The sequence below is a fragment of the Mercenaria mercenaria genome, chromosome 9 (assembly GCF_021730395.1).
Source record: "Mercenaria mercenaria strain notata chromosome 9, MADL_Memer_1, whole genome shotgun sequence".
NCBI lineage: Eukaryota > Metazoa > Mollusca > Bivalvia > Venerida > Veneridae > Mercenaria > Mercenaria mercenaria.
The window spans coordinates 35,021,441-35,034,769 of record NC_069369.1 but is presented as its reverse complement, the minus strand read 5'-3'; the positions used below and the strand labels follow the sequence as shown (position 1 = coordinate 35,034,769).

General features: G+C 37.3%; 2 protein-coding genes across 2 annotated transcripts in view; one reads left to right on the top strand and one right to left on the bottom strand.

The window, feature by feature from the left end:
- Window positions 1-971: 971 nt before the first annotated feature.
- Window positions 972-13,329, bottom strand: part of LOC123546108 (uncharacterized) — a 38,020-nt gene continuing 25,662 nt past the window's right edge. The window contains exons 4-5 of the mRNA XM_045332296.2: window positions 5,942-6,020; window positions 972-1,585 (exon numbers count right to left, since the gene is read on the bottom strand). Of these exons, the coding sequence (XP_045188231.2) occupies window positions 972-1,585; window positions 5,942-6,020 (693 nt within the window). The remainder of the gene's footprint in view (window positions 1,586-5,941; window positions 6,021-13,329) is intronic.
- LOC123544714 (uncharacterized) lies at window positions 6,842-13,030 on the top strand. The gene is made up of 2 exons (XM_053551194.1): window positions 6,842-7,252; window positions 10,944-13,030. Exons 1-2 carry the CDS (start codon window positions 7,045-7,047, stop codon window positions 11,495-11,497), a joined length of 762 nt encoding a protein of 253 aa, XP_053407169.1. The 5' UTR covers window positions 6,842-7,044; the 3' UTR covers window positions 11,498-13,030.

Here is a 13,329-nt window from a genome sequence, read left to right as displayed (position 1 = left end):
CTACAGTCGAACAACCCTCATCAAAGGGGGCAAAATCGCCAAAGTCCATTCCGAAAAATATATCTTTTTCTTCGAAAATAGTCATTTTTTTATCAAGCACAACTGACAGTCTGTTTTCAATTTTTGGGTCTATACAAGACAGAAAAAAGATAAATTCTTTACTGTCTTGCATTTTTGTGTATTGGTCAAAGTACTTTGCACATTTTACAATAAGTGCATCTTTTTCCGTTTCATTTGTTTTCATGCACATGTACAGTGCAGCAAAAAACATGTCAAGTGAGTAAGTCAGACTTTGAAAACGTTTGTTTTCATCGTCATATGTGATCATACCTAACTTTGCGAGGAGTTTATGTTCATTTTCAGAGATCTGCAATTCGTCTAGTTCAAACAAACGATTGAATACGCTGTTTCCATATTTTGAAATCACGTTAATATGTTTCTTTAAATTTTGAAACTTTTCAAAGCAGCCTGGTATTTTAACCACAGTGTTTGACGGCTGTTCTAAGGAATGACTTAGAGTTTCGATTTTTGATTTGTTTTCGCTTTGGAAATCTTCTGCAAGAGAAACCAGGAAGTCAAGCATTGCTGCGAAATTTGCAGCAAGCGTGTTTTCTATGCATCCACATCGAAACCAGTATGACATCATATATATTAATAGTACTGGTGTACCAGACAGGTGAACTTGTGTATTGAAGAACATATCTATCTGTTCAATCTGGTTTTCGTTTTCTCTGACTTGAACGTTATGAATAATTGCATATTGTTTGACAAACCTTGACTTTATCTCATATTTATTGGCAAATTGTATTCTGGCATATCTCTCGAACTGTTTTGGTTCACATTCTATGATATCATAATTACCTAGTAATGATGTTGAGACAAGCCAACAGTTTTCCATTTCCGCCATATTTGGAACATGGAGTATATCGCTCCACAAATGTATGCCATCTATTAAAATAAGGCACTGGGCATTATTTGATTTTAACAGACGTTGCAGTTTTTCTATCTTTTCTTTTGTTTTGGTATAATGGAACACTAAGACAATTTTGCATCAATTCGGCTATCGTTATGCAATTTGGCAAGTCTCTCACATACCTTAAAGGCAAATAAATAACTACATCAAACTTACAGAGAAACATCTCATCGTCCTTCAGACTTTCACCACCCACCTCTCCGGCAGTCTCTCTATCTCTCTCAGCTTTGGCACTTCCATCTCTAACATGCTCATTCTCATGCTTTTTCAAACAACTATTCACCCATTTTTGCAAAAGATTCCAACACCAAGCCGTTTTGCCTTTTCTTGACTTTCCTACCAACAAAACACTGTTTAATTGTTTATTTTCCTTGTAGAATACAGATTTGTATGAATTCTCCAACAAATCTTTATTATCTGTCACTAGATTGTTCATCTCGTCCTCTGTATCCTCAATCTGCAAATTTTCACTTTCTTCGTCTATATCTGGTTCAATTTCAGTAGTCTGGTACAAAATATTACCTACCAGTCTAAGAGGACAGCTTACTCCTGGAGAGACACACATGTTTGAAAACTGTTTCTGATAATATTTAAAGAGGTCTGCACGTAATTCTGAAATTTGTACAGAATAAAGGATTAAGATATCAACATTTTTGCGATATGTATGAATACATGTATGGGGAAACATGCATAGTTTACAACATACAATCTTGATAAGCCTCGGTAATAGAGATTTTCAGCTTACTTTGACGCGGACTGTGGACAGCGGACTGCGTACTTAAAGTAGGGGTTTTCTCAAAATATTTAAAGGTTCGCAAAAAAGAAAACATACTTAGGGTATATATGATTCTTTTACCTATATGTGTAGTAACTTTTGCCTTCATTGTACAAATTAGTGTATTGTGATATAATTATCTGGTATAACTATGCAATTCCTACGTTTGAAAATATATGGACAGTGAACAGGCTACATTTAAAACACGTAATCGCAATATTCAGATGTCATCTAAATACTCTGTCTCATTTACTTGCGTTAAGCAGGATCTTCAATTATCCGTATGCTTTAACATTTTGTTTTTATATTTTGAGACATTTCTGGCGTTACTTAACCTCCGCGCGAATCGAACGACATGACATGTGAAGTTTCGAACCCACTGTACTATAATACCTTAACTTAATATGTTCATGCATTAAAAATATAACTTGAAACATGGATTTGAAGATAACGGCGATTCCTGGTTTTAATATGTGTCCGTCCATACAATTCTTAGACTAGATTTTCCAAGCAACAAAGTGAGAAAAAATGCGGTACAAAATATTATTGTGAAAAAAAAAATTAAAAGCATTTTGAAAGTATCTAATGTTCGATAAAATAGAAGTCTTACTGAAATATCTTCAATGATTTAGGTCAACACTTTGTCTAAACATACAGGAAGATCTCATACATGTAACTTTCAACCCTGTCGAAACGAGATCCAATACATTACCATATTTTAGCTAAAACATGCTGAATTAGTCGTATATCAGCATATTTGGAATTAAACAATGGAAAAAGCCACTTCGTATTTTCATAATCTGATATTAGAGTTGCATGTTAAAAGTTGTTTTAAATTTAATGTGACTACTCTGTATGGATTATCAGTTTCAACAGGAATTTAATCTGAAAGTACTATTAAAACTGGCTGTCAAAATGTCTATCTAAAACATAGCGGAGATCGAAAATTGTTTTGTGAGCATTAGGCATGGGACGTGTCCAAGGTCAAATTCAGATCATATTAAAAAATGTTTTCTGGCCAGTGCATGCATAGAATTGTCAACGAAATTATATTTTGACACCATTTGAGCAATTCTGTGTGGTCATTTGATACAACCAGCTAAGAAGTCGAGACTAGCCTTTATCATTATTGACAAAGCCTTTTTAGTCGGGTACCTTTTCGAACACATGCATACATATGGTAGATACTCAGCTTTGGTGAACTTGGACAAAGATTTAAACTCATGAAAAATCACAGTATATATTGGTTTAAAAAATTTATAATGTCGCCATCTTTTATATCCTGAAAACGTGGCCGAGAAAACTTAATTAATTCAGTAGCGTATAAAAATGAATTTGTAGGGTTTGAAATAGTTCAGAATATACATGTATAATACCAAGTAAGACATTTTTACCGCGGTGCATTAAACTGTCACGCATCGTATCGTGCATATTCAAAATTGTGCGTCGTACAATAACATTTCAGCGACCCGAGTGCAATAGTATGAAACTATGTTTCCAAAATCACTATATACATTCTTTGATACCAAATATTCAACTAACTTGTAACATATGTTGTTTTGATTCCCTGATGTATAAAAGGGGAACCTCTTGCGGCACTGGGGAAAAGTGTATGTCTCCTTACCAGGTGGTCATTGGTTAAAAGGTATGTTGATCGTTGAATAAACAGCCGTTTTTACTGCTAGCGAATACTGGCTAGAACCTCACGAAATTGACTACAAGCATATAAATAAGTTGCTACACTTCAGATAAACAAGAGATTGTCGAACACTAAATGCCTCCCTTGATGCATTCAGTAATTGCATAAGGAACAGAAATTATTTGCTGACGGTAAACAAAAGTTCTACTGTTCTGGTTCAATGTGACCTATTGATCTCATTATCAACAAGGGTCATCAGCTAGTCATAATCAACCTCCCTATGAAATTTCGTGATCATAGGCCCTATCCTTCTCAAGGTATCATCCAAAAAGGGTTTAACTCTTTCTGTCAATGAGACATTGACCTTTGGCCTACTGACCTCAAAATCTATAGGGGTCATCTACTAGTCATGACCAACCTCCCCATCAAGTTTCAAGATCCTAGGCTAAAGGGTTCTCAAGTAATTGTCTGGAAATGTTTTGAATGTTCTGAGTCACTGTAACCTTGACCTTTGACCTACTGACCTCAAAATCAATAGGGGCCATCTACTCATGATAAACCTCTGTATCATCTTTCATGACTCCTGGCCCAAGCGTTCTCAAGTTATCATCAAGAAACCCTTTAACTGTTCCTGGCCAATTTGACTTTGAACTTTGACCTAATGACCTCAAAATCAATAGGGTCATCTGCTGGTCATGACCAATCTCTTTTTCAATTTTCCTGATCCTAGGCCCAAGCATTCTTGAGTTATTGCCCGGAAACCGTTTTACTGTTCCTGGTCACTGTGGTCCTGGTCAACCTTGACCTTTGACCTACTGATCTCAAATTCAATAGGGGTCATCTGCTGGTGATGACCAACCTCCCTATCAACTTTAACGATCCTAGGCCAAACCAATCTTGAGTTATCATCCGGAAACCATTTAACTGTTCCAGGTCACTGTCACCTTGATCTTTGACGTACTGACCTCAAAATTAATAGGGGTCATCTCCTGGTTATGACCAATCTTCCTATCAACGTTCATGATCCTAGGGCCAAGCGTTCTTGAGTAATCATCCGAAAACCGCTTAACTGTTTAGGGTCACTGTGACTTTGACCTTGACATACTGATCTCAAAATCAATAGGGGTCATCTGCTGGTGATGACCAACCTTTCTATAACTTTCATGATCCTAGGTCAAAGCGTTCTTGAGTTATCACCCGGAAACGGATTGGTCTACATTCCGCCCGACCGACAGACCTATCGGCCGACCGACATCTGCAATATACCCTTCATTTTTCGAAGAGGGGGAGGGGCCATAAAAAGAATAAGTTTGCGATGTCTTGTTTATAAATACGGTAGTCGAATGATTTGAGGAGATACATTTATAAAAAAAAAAGATATAAAAGATAAAAGGATATTTCTTTAAAATGCGGCCACGCTGTTAAGAATACTTGTAAGACAAAATACATGTATATTGTTAATTCATATATACAATACAAAAGGTATTAATAAATCTTTTAACTGTCTTTTCTCGGATAGTATTACATGCTAAATATGCCGCTGTTATGTTTTGCATAAGAAAATGTATATACAGTTTGAGAAAACCCCTATAGTAAGTTCGCAGTTCATGGTCCGCAAAGCTGAAAATCTCTATTAGGAAAACATTTGTACGCTTCACGAGTGTGGCTAAATGCAAGTTAATGATTTTTACGGTTATAAATATTGAGATAAATAGATATTCGCTGATCTTTATAGAATAGTTTGTTAGTATGACATATCCCCCAGATTTTTTCGTTTCGAACAGAAATCTGATTCTAATAGGAAAGAGTAGACTTTCCAGAAGTATTGAGCACACTGAATACAGCTGGAGCAACACATCGCATGACCGCGTTGTCTGATGTTTCACAGGACGGAATTCCAATATATATTTGAAAATTATAAACCGGTCAACAAATCAAACTGATAATGATTTTTATACTACTCTCGCTCGATATTTGTAACAATAACATGTTAAATGTTACTATTGAGAAAAGGGGAATCGGGTAGTGAAACCATTATCCGTGACAAAATAGTTGTGCTACTTTTGAATCGTATTGACTATAAAGAAAAGCCTGACTTACCATGAAGTAAACCCTGAATTACCAATAAAGACATAATCAACTTTTCCGATAATGGTTTCGTTATCGTTCTGTATTTATACTAGAACTAATTACCACCGATGACATTTATCTACATTATAAGAGCTTACAGAGGAAATAATTACACAGACTGCTAGGACACAAATTCTGTCGAATAATGGTCAAAATTCTTTTAGAAAATAAGGAAAACATACCTGAAGAGAACACTGTTATATATGAAGAAAAAATAATTCAGCCACCAATTTAACCATCTTATGTATAAAAAAAAATTATAGTTTCGTTTACATGAAGTTTAAATTAAATGAGTCAGCTTTGTAATACACATTAAAAAGGTTTCATTATTTTTCATCATCTCTCATGAACACCGAAATATTGCTTTGTACTATACATAACATCAAGGTAATTATTATATAAGATAACGTAACTGGTGGTGTACCTTCTTTATCCTCTAAAGACACAAGCGCGTCCATTTTCTGGTCAAGATTTCCTAACTCTTTCTTCAGGGTTGAAAGTTCCTAAAATAGGAAAGAGAGTTTCTGTTTTAGTTTGATGTTACTTTACATAAGAAAAAAATATTTGTACGAGGAAAATGTGGAATATTGTCAATTCAGTTCAATTGTACTGAACACTTTTAAAATCACCTCTTTATTTCATACCAAAAGAAAAAAATAAAATGACAGGAAAATAAGTATTCATACACTTTTAAATGAAGAAAACAGCTTAACAAATTTTGAATCAAAACCATGATAATCAAATAGGAAATGTTCTAAGAATTGAATACTCGCGCGTATATGTTTCGTTCAGAAATAAGAAAAGTTATTGCATTTTAGTTAATGATTGCACTGTGCAGTGGCGTAGGGGCGATCTCTAAATCTGTCCATAATAACCTTCAATTTTCTTTTGCCAAGCAAAAAAAAAGTTCCTCTTATTGACAATACATATCAACCAAATTCCTTATCGGTACATCTAAATGCTGTCTAAAATTGGCTTTTCACCCTTATCTACTGTTATTTCTGACAGAATTAGATTTGGGATCAACATTTTTTTAGAGGGGGTGGGGGGCAAAGTATATGCTACAACCTCAACTCTAAAAATGAGGGGGATCCAACCCACTAACACCCCCCCTTGCTCCTACGCCTATGCTGTGAAAACATTTTAAGCAAGGGGGTAATCCCGAATGGTTCTTTACATTGCGGAATCTTAAGATCTGTCCCGTGCAACACGAAAGAAAATATTGACGTTTTGCATTGTAAAGTCATACAGTACATTACCGCTTTCTATTATATCGTCATGTGATAGACAGATATCAACTAGTTAAATCAAAATAATTGTGGTTATTCCTCGTGAATAACCATATTTATTTTAGCGAAATAATGTTATATTACAGTCACTTCTTGACGCTTAATTGAGTTCAATTTAAACTGACGACTCCACATGACAGGTCGGGTATTCTCGGTGCTAACGGAAAGTGCCGATGTTTGTTTTTCATCACATGCACGCGGAATGACGTCACAGCTGCCTCTTTCCGCAAGGTCATAAATGGCCGAACAAGAAAAATCTAACATCAACAAAATATCCAAATTAATCAACGAAATGAGGGGTAGAGGTAGCAAAAAAAGATCGCAGACCCAAAACTCGACAACTCAGAATACTACAGCGAAAAGAAAAAAGGTGGATGAGAGCAGTCAGACCGAAAATGATGTTGAACATGTCAGGCTATGTGACGCCGAGGATTCAGAAAACCCGGGTAATGATATAGATAACATTGTTAACTTTAGATCCCTTCTTTACAATCCAAATAATAATATGGAAAGCTCTGGGTGTGGTGGTGATTTAAGTCCCAATAGGGAACCGGATGTTGCTAAGTTAAGCCGGCTCTTGCAACCGGGTCTCGAACCAATGAAGTCTAATTCAGATGACATTGCGATGCACATCCCGCAGTCTATAAAAGACCAAATCTGGCGGGGTGAGTACGTTAATCTGGCGCTTCTGCTAAAAGGCGCTTTAGAATTGTCTGAACTGTCGAACGGCCACAGTCTGTACATATCACCAAGTGGCCTCATTGAATCTAGACCTAAAGAGTTCAAAGGTAAAATAACATCCATTGAAAAGTGGACGGATGCCTTTTTAATATATATGAGTATCCTTTTGAAAAAGTCACCCACATTAACCCAAGACTTAATTAAATATATGTCAATTATAAGGGAGGCTTCAGTACAATTACAGGGCTTTGCATGGGTAACATACGATGAGCAGTTTCGACTGCGACAGGCACATTGTCCAGCATCTTGGGCGTCTATAAATCAAGAGTTATGGCTTCGTTGTATGTCGTTGGCTGGAAATGTATCTAGCACGCAAAAGGTAAACACGTGCAATGCATATAACAGGGGACATTGTACTTTTAACAATTGTCGCTTTGCACACTCTTGTTCGTCGTGTGGCGCCCAACATCCAAAATATTTGTGTTGGAAACCATCAAGTAATCCTCCTCCAGTAGCAGGTAATTCCAATATCTCAGCCCCTAGGGGAAAGGTGCCTAATTTTCGTGGCTCATTCAGTGCGCCCAGAGGCAAAGCCCCATCCATCCGACCATTTCATAGGAATTTCCAGAATGAATACAAACGTGTCTGAAATCTGTAAATCACCAATCAACCTAACTGTATTGTACCGTGAGTTAAGCTTTTACACACATAGTGATAAACAAATATTGCAAAAAGGCTTTACCGACGGCTTTTCATTGAACTACAGTGGTCCTAGAGTTTTCATAGAATCGAAAAACTTGAAATCAGCCTTAGATCACGCTGAAATTACCAAAGAAAAAATTGAAAAAGAACTAAAAGAAGGTAGAGTGGCCGGTCCTTTTGATATCTCTACTTTACCAGTGCATAATTTAAGGGTGTCGCCAATTGGACTCGTCCCCAAGAAAAATGGACAATTTAGAATGATCCATCACTTATCGCATCCAAAGGGCAACTCATTGAATGACTTTATAGACCCGAAGCTCTGTTCAGTTCAGTATACTAGCTTTGACGAAGCAATACACATGTTGCAAGATTTCGGTCGCGGATGCTATCTATTCAAATTGGATATAAAAAATGCTTTCAGGTTACTTCCGGTGCACCCGGACGACTTTGATCAGCTCGGTTTCAAGTTCTTCGATTCCTACTTTATAGATAAATGTTTACCTTTCGGTTGCAGTATATCATGTAATCTTTTCGAAAAATTCGCAGTTTTTCTTGAGTTTTGCATAAAGCGGCGGCTGACAAATTCTGAAAAGATTCTTCACTATTTAGACGATTTTTTAGGAGGCCACAATTGTTTTAAAACATGCGCAGATTTGCTCAAACTTTGTAACAACGTATTAGCAGAACTTCAGGTGCCAGTTGCGTCTGAAAAGACAGTTGGTCCCGTTCAAGTGCTGACTTTCCTCGGTTTAGAGCTTGATTCACAGGAAATGGTTGTCCGTATGCCGCGAGACAAAATCATAGACTTAATAGGCAAAATATCCGCCATGCTATCAAAAGAAAAAACTACCTTAAAAGCTATGCAAAGCCTTATAGGCAGTCTCAATTTTGCTTGTAGGGTAATTCGCCCAGGTAGACCTTTTTGTCGTCGGCTTATAAACGCTACTTGTGGTTTAACAAAATCATATCATCACATTCGTGTGAATGGAGGCATAAAATTAGATTTGCAGATGTGGTTAAAATTCTTTAGTAGCTAAATGGCATATCAGTGTTCTACGACCGCCACTGGTCTTCCAACGAGGCTGTCCAGCTCTTCACTGACAGTGCAGGGGGGTTCGGTTTTGGTGCCTATTTTCAGGGTCATTGGTGTAGTGGCAAGTGGCCACAGGAATGGGAACAGGAAAACATTACAAGGGATATAACTGTGTTGGAGCTATTTCCCATCCTCGTCGCACTACATATTTGGGGCGATAAGTTAACCTGTAAAAAAATTGTTTTTAACTGTGACAACGCCGCAGTTGTCCAAATCCTAAATTCCTTTTCATCAAAATCTGAACGCGTTATGACCCTTGTACGATGTATTACAATGCGCTGCTTGAAGTATAACATGCTCGTAAAAGGCTCTCATGTCCCTGGCGCAAAAAATGACATATGTGACTCATTGTCTCGTTTTCAGTGGGAACGATTCCGAACTCTGGCCCCAGAAGCGGATTCCGAACAGTGTCCAATGCCAAGCCATCTTTGGGAAGTATTCAGGCAAGAGTCGCACTTTTACTAAAAGAAAGCCTCGCAAAGAACACCATTAAAACATACCAAACCGCTATTTCAGTCTTTCAAAAATTCTGTAAGCAGTACTCTTTAAGTTGCCAACTGCCATATGAAACCAAGCACGTGGCCTTATTCATTTCATATTGTTTCGAGCTCGGGTGCACGCCAGCCACTACTAAGACCTACGTTTCTGGGGTAGGCTTCTTTCACAAAGTCTTCGGTTTTCACGATCCAACTAACTCTTTTATAGTTGGAAAGCTGTTGGAAGGGTGTCGCAGGTCAAAGGCTAACTCTGATTCGAGATCACCTATTACTCTTGGAATTCTTAAAAAAATTTTGGCAAGCATTCCGTACGTCTGTAGTACTGAATATGAAAACGTATTATTCTATACCAGTTTTGTACTGGCTTATTTTGGTTTGTTTAGGGTAGGGGAATTAGTTTATTCTACGGAAAGCTACAAACATCGTCCTTTGCGCTTGAGTGACGTCAGTTTCAGAGATTGCTATAAATCGGTAATAATAAGTGTTCGCCAGTCTAGAACAAACCAGTCTGGTCCACCAAATATCTTAATAATTCCAGCTGAAAATGGAGGTTATTGTCCAGTCCGGGCTTTACTTCGGTACAGCAAATTTCGTCCCTCTGTCGAAGGTCAACTTTTGGTGCACGAGGACGGCAAGCCCCTTACTAGATATCAATTTACCGCAGTCTTGAGTAAATGCATTAGGCACGCAGGCCTGTATAGCGGTCACTATACATCGCACTCATTTCGCATAGGCAGAGCAACTCAATTAGCTGTCGATGGTGTGAAAATGGCAACAATTCAGAAGCTAGGGCGTTGGAGGTCTTACGCATACAGATCTTACATAAGAATACAATAATAATAACAGAGATGGCAGCGTCAATAACGACTATAATGATAATGCCGTTGTTGTTGTTATTGATGATGATAATAATAATTGGGATAATGATTAGTAAGCCAGCAATCAAATAGTCGAATCAGATTTATGCAAATATCAAATTTTGGCCTAATTTAAAATAATAATTTAATAATAATAATAATAATATTATAAACCCGGTCATACAATGATCTAACTGCAGCCGAAACGGTACCTCAGTAGGTCATGTAATCTTAAGCTTGATCAGTTTGCATATATGGGCTAAATCAGTACAATACTATTTTAATTCTAAATTTATATCGTCAACAGATATATGGATCCTGTCTGATTCGATTCTTTACTGGGCCGGCAAAAGAGCAAATGATATGGGCCAGCCGAACTTGAGCTTACCAAACAATACATCTATCGGATGGTTTGGGGTCAGGGGCCTTAAATGGATAGACTTTCACAGGCAGCTGCAACGGAGAATGTTACAAAACACAAGCCCGAGGGTAATAGTTATTCATCTCGGTGGCAACGATCTTACATCGATCAGTATTTGTAGCTTAATTAGAAAAGTGTCCGAAAGTATTCGGTATTTATTCCAGACATTTCCTGACGCTGTTATTGTTTGGCTAGATATTTTCCAAAGGATTTTATGGTCCGGTGCTGAATCTGTCAAAAGTGTCGAGGTTAAACGGAAACGTATAAACTACATCGGTCTTAAACTCGTAAGTGAAAATAGTCGAGGAAGACACTTCACAATAGACATAGACCACAAAAACAGCGCTTTATTTAGGCCGGATGGTATTCACCTTTCAGACACTGGTCTTGATTTAACTCTAGAGGCATTAAAAAGCTTTCTAATACAGTTTGCTCGCTAGAATTTGGCGGAAAAAGAAAAAAATGATTTCTAGAATTTGGCGGAAAAAGAAATAAAAATCTATTTTCTTTCTTTTTTGTGGCGGAAATTCTAGCTTCACACGTGCTTGTATAAAAAGTAACCCTTACTTTCTTTTCATTTTGAATATACTTGTGTATAACGTATGCTAAAGCCTCCCCCGTTATTACTGCACAGCAAAAATCGAAATTTTACTAGTTCATTGTGTTGCACATGGTATAAGCGCAGTTGTGCATGGTATAAGCACAGTATGGTGTAAGCGCAGTATGGTGTTGTGCATGGTATAAGCACAGTCTGGTGTTGCGCATGGTATAAGCGCAGTTGTGCATGGTATAAGCACAGTATAGTGTTGCGCACGGTATAAGCGCATTTGTGCATGGTATAAGCACAGTATGGTGTTGCGCATGGTGTAAGCGCAGTAGGGTGTTGTGCATGGTATAAGCACAGTCTGGTGTTGCGCATGGTATAAGCGCAGTTGTGCATGGTATAAGCACAGTCTGGTGTTGCGCACGGTATAAGCGCAGTTGTGCATGCTATAAGCACAGTTTGGTGTTGCGCATGGTATAAGCGCTGTTGTACATGGTATAAGTTTAGTTTATTGCTCGCGCATGGTATCTAAGCAGGTTTAGGTGTAATAATTTGTATCACTGTAGCGTCCGATCTAAGGCGCCTTTTAGTCACGCGGTAATTCGGGGGAGAGCTTTTATAAATTTAATTTTCCACGGTCTAGGCATTTAACGAGGAAGCACATTTGGAGCTAGAATTTTGCAAAGAAATTTTTGGCAGCATATTAGGTTTTTCACGTAGCGGCCACATTTCTCCACTCTATAGAAACTTTCAGCTGTTCAGGACAAGCGCAAGAACTTTGCTATTTTTTCCAGTGAATGAACTGTTTTTAGGACGTTGATCAGATCGAGCTGTAGCCTATATGGTAACTCAGTGGATCTGACTTTATTAAGACGATCTAACCGCAGCCTTAATGGTACCTCGGTAGATCTATATAAAAGTTTAATTATTGATGAATGGACATTGGTATAATATATGAAGTGAACTTAACATAGTGTTGTTTATTCATTTATAGCAGAATATTTTTACAGTTGGTTCAAAAGCAAAGTAGCAACCAATTATCTGTGTGATTATAGGGTAACTTGTGATCCCGCTGTGTCCGTATTTCCGAGGTAGCATCAGCAATTTGTGATCGCCCTGTGTCCGTATCTCCGCTTTTAAAATCAAATGAGTCTTAAAATAATTGTGGTTATTCCTCGTGAATAACCATATTTATTTTAGCGAAATAATGTTATATTACAGTCACTTCTTGACGCTTAATTGAGTTCAATTTAAACTGACGACTCCACATGACAGGTCGGGTATTCTCGGTGCTAACGGAAAGTGCCGATGTTTGTTTTTCATCACATGCACGCGGAATGACGTCACAGCTGCCTCTTTCCGCAAGGTCATAAATGGCCGAACAAGAAAAATCCCACCCACCCAGTCCCCTTTTTTATTATAATGATAATACATGTATTTGTTATTATTTAAATATATGGACATTGTAGGTGTGCAAGTTATTGTTTAGAATGTGACAAAATTAAGATAACAGAATTTAGATTTTAAACCGTATTGATTTCTATTAATTCACATGAGTTCTGAAGCATACCAGATTCACGATCTGAGTATAAAATAATAACACAGCATCAACTAAATATATATATTTAATCATTGGTCTAAGTAATATTTGTTTCTTTTATATGTTATTACAGTAAAGTTTCGCTATTAAGACCACTCGATTATAGATCGCCCTCAATAATTAGACAT

Excerpts from the sequence above, each read along its gene's own strand:
- LOC123544714 (XM_053551194.1), top strand. The coding sequence starts at position 7,045 with ATGGCCGAACAAGAAAAATCTAACATCAACAAAATATCCAAATTAATC. Across the intron at positions 7,253-10,943 it reads CGAGGATTCAGAAAACCCGG|ATATATGGATCCTGTCTGAT; the intron begins GTAATGATATAG and ends TATCGTCAACAG.